Source organism: Galeopterus variegatus, unplaced genomic scaffold (assembly GCF_000696425.1).
Source record: "Galeopterus variegatus unplaced genomic scaffold, G_variegatus-3.0.2 Scaffold4525, whole genome shotgun sequence".
Lineage (NCBI taxonomy): Eukaryota > Metazoa > Chordata > Mammalia > Dermoptera > Cynocephalidae > Galeopterus > Galeopterus variegatus.
The window spans coordinates 12,276-17,634 of NW_007730636.1; the positions used below are offsets into that span (position 1 = coordinate 12,276).

General features: G+C 41.4%; 1 protein-coding gene across 2 annotated transcripts in view; it reads left to right on the plus strand.

Annotated features, from left to right (window-relative positions):
• The first annotated feature begins 2,298 nt into the window (after positions 1 to 2,298).
• Positions 2,299 to 5,359, plus strand: part of TEX2 (testis expressed 2) — a 41,978-nt gene continuing 38,917 nt past the window's right edge. For both annotated transcript variants that reach the window (XM_008587752.1, XM_008587753.1), the window contains exons 1-2: positions 2,299 to 2,496; positions 3,644 to 3,974. In XM_008587752.1, the coding sequence (XP_008585974.1) occupies positions 2,302 to 2,496; positions 3,644 to 3,974 (526 nt within the window). In that variant the 5' untranslated portion in view covers positions 2,299 to 2,301. The remainder of the gene's footprint in view (positions 2,497 to 3,643; positions 3,975 to 5,359) is intronic.

Consider the following 5,359-nt stretch of genomic DNA (forward strand, 5'->3'; position numbering starts at 1 on the left):
TTCCTTTTTGTCTTTTCTACTGACCGGTAATGGGATCGCAACCCTCAGTGTCGTGCCCGCACCGGGGACCGGCGACGGGATCACAACCCTCGGTGTTGCGCCCGCACCACGCTCAACCAGTGAGCGGGAACCGGTCTCCACATGGGATCCGAACCCTCGGCGGGAGCGCCGCCGCACTTCCAGGCGGCGCACTCTCCAGTGCGCCACCGGGCCGGCCCAAAATGTTTCTGTTTAAAAAGACATATGCATCTGTAGAAAACCCTACCCAACAACAGCAGAATGCATTTTTTTTTTCCAGTGCACATGGAACTGTTACCAAGATAGACCATATTCTAGGCCATAAAACAACCTTAACAAATTTAAAGGAATTGAAATTATACAAAGCATGTTCTCTGATCATAATAAAATTAAACTAGAAATCAATAAGAAAGATCTGAAAAGTTCCTACATATCTGGAAATTAAATGACACATTTCTAAACAGCCCAGGGGTCCAAAGGTAAAGTCATAAGGAAAATTAGAAAATATTTTCAATTGAATGAAATAAAAAAATACAACATATCAAAAATTACAGGAAATGCAGTGCTTAGAGGGAGATTAATAGCATTTAAAGATTATATTAGAAAAGAAGAAAGGTTTGAGAAAAGCACAAATTACCAGTCAGGACTGAAAGAGGGGACACCACAGACCCTACAGACTTTAAAAGGGTTATATGTCTGCAGGTATATGGGAAAAGTGTGTGTTTGGCCAGTTAAGAAAGCCAAGAGTGGTGGAACACTTATTCTGGTTTATGGACTGATGTGTTGCCTGATTGTAGAATCACAATAAGGCCAATTGAGATCTTCAACTAAATTTGTTATAATTTTATTCTTTGACAGGAAAAAAAAGTTTCTAAAAAGGAAAAGTCATGACTTTCATTCAGATGTAAAATGAAAAATGAAAGCTAAAGATTTTAGTTAAATCATTATTAATGAGAGAACCAGTAAGACGTCCAAAGGTGAATCCACATTTATAGATCAGGAATATTAAAATGAATTTGAAAATGTAGGCAAAACTGGCTTTTTCCCACAGTAGGGGAGGCAAGTCAATTGAACTTCACTGGGCAGAGTTTATTTGCATGTGCATAGGTAAGAATTATTTTGCACTGCTATCAGTTATCTATAATTTACAGAGTTGTAGAATACCTCAAAGGCAATAAAATCTAGATTCAGATACATTGGAAGGATCTGCTGTAAAGAATGTATAGTTTTCCACTGGAAACACCAAGTTATATTTTCGCTTATTCCAAATTTCCTTACACTTCTCATCCCTGAGGTATGTGGAACCTGAGGGTAGAAAGAGCCATCGTCTGAGTTGGCAAAGGGAAAGTGGTGAATTTAAGAGCCAGATTTTCATAAAGATAAGAAATTGGAGAAAATGCCTGAGAATGGCAGGGGGTTTTGTAGGTTGTGGATCATTAGTTCCAGAGGGCATGGTGGAAGAGTTTGCCTGGAAAGGGAAGGGAGGATGAGGCTGGGAGAGAGGCAATGAAGTAGAAAATGTTATAGGCATAATAATACATTAGAGTAGTGGTTCTCAGTGGGGTGGGAAGATATTCCCCTCTCTTAGGGTTGTCACATAAAATGCAGAACACCCAGTTAAATTTGAATGTCAGGTAAACAAATATTTTTTGTATAAGTATACCCTGTTTTTTAGATTTGTTTCTGCTTTTTTGTTTTGCTAAATCTGGCATCTTTACCCTACAGGGGCATTTGTCAGTATCTGAAGACACTTTTGAATGTCACAACTGTGTGTAGTCAGGGATTAGGGGTGCTGCTGCTACTTGCATCCAGAGTATTGAGGCCTGGGATGCTGCTAAATATCTTACAAGACACAGGACAACTCCCCATAATAAAGGGAAAAAAAGAAAAAGAAAGCCAGACTGTGTGGGATTACTCACCCCCAGAGGAGATTAGGCAAAGTACATGAATAAAATTTTTGAGTTTCCTGACCTTCTTGTCTGCCTTAAAAAAAGAAAGAACCTTTTATATTTAGGATAGTGGACATTGTCATTCTCCCCGCATATCCAGATTTTTAGCTATCAAAAACATACTGAGTTATTCCTGAGTACTTATTATCTTTCCAGCTAAGCACTGTCTCAGCAACCTCTAGTTATCAATAAATTGACACCTGAGTTATGATTCAAGTTTGGTCAAGTTTGGTTCCAGTGTCCCAAATACCACAGAGTTCATCATGTCCACACTGAATCAGATTTGTGTTCATTCTAATTTTTACTAATTGAACTTTTTCTTCATCAGGGATGGATGAATGAGATTTACAACTATGATCCAGAAACTTACCATGCGACTTTGACACATTCAGTCTTTGTTCGACTCGAGGGCAGAATCTTAAGACTTTCAAAGCCCAATAAAAATATATCCAGGAGGGCAAGCTACAATGAAACCAAGCCAGAGGTTACCTACATCAGTCAGAAAATCTATGACCTCACGGACAGCAAGGTGAGCCTGAGTAATTTTGGAAGGAGAGCTTAGATAAGGGAAAAGCATTTGGAATCCTTGTTGCTTCACTGAAGCATTTTCCCCTTTAAGTTTTGGTATAAAGTACTCCCCTAAATTACAAAATATTTTCTCAGTACTTTAGGGCAGTATCTCTCAAACTTTAATGTACATAGGAATCACCTGCACATCTTTTAAAAATGCAGATTCCGATCCAGCAGTTTTGGGTGGGGCCTGAGAGCCTGCATTTTTATGGGTTCCCAGGTGATAGTCATGCTGCTTGTCCATGGGCCACACTCTGAGGAGCAAGGGCATCATTTTAAGAATTAATTCTTGTATTCAAACAAAAAGCTGTGTGCGAGGTGGTGTCAGTAACTAATGAGGGCTCTATAAATGTGAAATGGTGATAGTCATGCTGCTTGTCCATGGGCCACACTCTGAGGAGCAAGGGCATCATTTTAAGAATTAATTCTTGTAGTCAAACAAAAAGCTGTGTGCGAGGTGGTGTCAGTAACTAATGAGGGCTCTATAAATGTGAAAGTTATGGATATGCAAAAGAACTACATTTTGATAAAAGTGTCAAAGTACTTCTGTTTTTGTGAGAAATGTAAATTATTTGTTTTTCCACAAAGCTATAGCTTCTCTGTTATTATTATAATTCATTGGTATGACCTTTAAGTTTCCCCAGAGTGATGGATGTACTTAAAATAGTTTTTGTATAAATTTATGAACTTGAGGTTGATACTCAAGTTTGACGTGAACTTTCCATCTGGTTTGATAAATTCTTTTTTTCCCCTTTTTCCAGCTTATGTTTGGCCCAGCGTCATTAAGCTCAGTTGATATCCAAACTTAGTTGATGATAAACAGCTAAACAGTTACAGTGCTACCGCTACCTGATAAGTATAGATATTTGTAACCTTACAAAATTCTTAAACCTCTGCTTTCTACAGTGATTTTAAAGAATAACAAGTCATATCTAAAATTTTATTCCAAATCCTATAGTCATGTTATAGACGTAAAAATTATTTAAGATTCATCATTTTAGTTCAAAAATTCTATGAACTTTGCATCTGTGCTATGTGTAATATTAATGCACAGTATAGCTAATCTGTAATTTAGTATGTAAATTATCATTTCCCTTTCTCTGTAGATTTACCTTGTACCTAAAAGTTTGGCTCGAAAACGAGTCTGGAATAAAAAGTACCCCATTTGTATCGAGCTTGGTCGTCAAGAAGACTTTATGTCTAAGGCTCAGACTGATAAGGAGACGGTGGAAGAAAAGCTACCGGCTGAGGGAAGCGAGGACCCTAAGAAGCCACCCCTCCCCCAAGAGGGAACAAGATATGGCCAGCGAGATCAGATATTGTATCTCTTTGGGAGAACTGGCCGAGAAAAAGAGGAGTGGTTTAGGAGATTCATTCTGGCATCTAAACTGAAGTCGGAAATAAAGAAGCCACCTAATGTCTCTGGAAGTAAACCAGGTAATGACATTTGTGCTAAATGCTTATGCAGTTTTAAAGGGGCTGTAGGGAGAATTGAGAAAAATTTCCAAGTAGGAAGGAAGGAAGCCCCCTCTGGACTGATTACTATCTGACACCTAAGGTGTGTTCTCGTGACTGATTTACCTTTTGGGCTGATCACTATAACCCTTTGTACAAAATTGTTTAACCAATGATGTATATCCACTTGCTCATATGTGTTTATTAGCCTTTGCTGGTCCTTAGGATCATATTTTATTTTTACATGTTGTGACTCCTGAGAGAAGCAGCGACAGGAGAGTCCTAGTTACAAGAAGGCAGGTGAGTCAGAGAAATACAAGGGTACTTCAAAAAGTTTGTGGAAAAATAGAATTAAAAGATAATGTGGGGCCGGCCCGGTGGCACACTGGATAAGTGCACCGCTTGGGAAGCGCGGCGGCGCTCGCGCCCGAGGGTTCGGATCCCACATGTGGACCGGTTCCCACTCACTGGCTGAGCGAGGAGCGGACGCAGCACCGAGGGTTGCGATCCCGTTGCCGGTCCCCGGTCCGGGACGGGGGCAACACTGAGGGTTGCGATCCGTTGCCGGACACGGAAAAAGACAAAAGACAAAAAAAAAAAAGATAATGTGAATCTTTCTGTGAACTTTTTGAAGTGCCTTCATACTTCAGGCTGGTGCTCTTGAGCTCCAGACCTCTACATGTCCTCTAAGCCTAAGATTGCCACAGAAATGCAGAATCTTCAGGCCTGCTGGCCATTCTATTGATAACTATGCAGCGCCTCTTTGCTCAGCTTTGGCTGGGCATGGTGCTGCAAGGGACAGAGAACCACTGAAAAGCAGCAGCACAGCACCCCTGTCCTTCAGGTGCTAGGATTGTTAAACAAAATGCGCCTGTATGAGTCAGATGTTTGCAAATTACTGTGCTAAAATGAGCATGGTGCAATCAATAATTGTGGAAGATCAGAAAAGGACAAGATCAGTGTGGGAGTTACTAGGGAAAGCTTTCTTGGATGGAGTAAGACTAGGACAGAGCCACTCTGGAGATCTGCCTAACAAGGCTTTTGTGTTGATCATGGAGTTATGTGGGTCACATGAGTCTCAAACACCACATCAGACTGCTTTGGTTCCTTCCCCTCGAGGATGGTCTGGGCCCTAACCCTGGCGCCTTTGCTAACCTGCCATTTTGTCAGCTTTGACACCAGCTTCCAGCCCCATCCCAGAGCTGAGAGATCCAAGAAGTCCCTCAGAAATACCTAAAGCAGGGCCGGCCTGGTGGCGCACTGCTACAGTGCGCCGCTTGGGAGCGTGGCGGTGCTCCCGCCGAGGGTTCGGATCCCACATACAGACCGGTTCCCGCTCACTGGCTGAGCGAGGTGCGGGTGCAGCA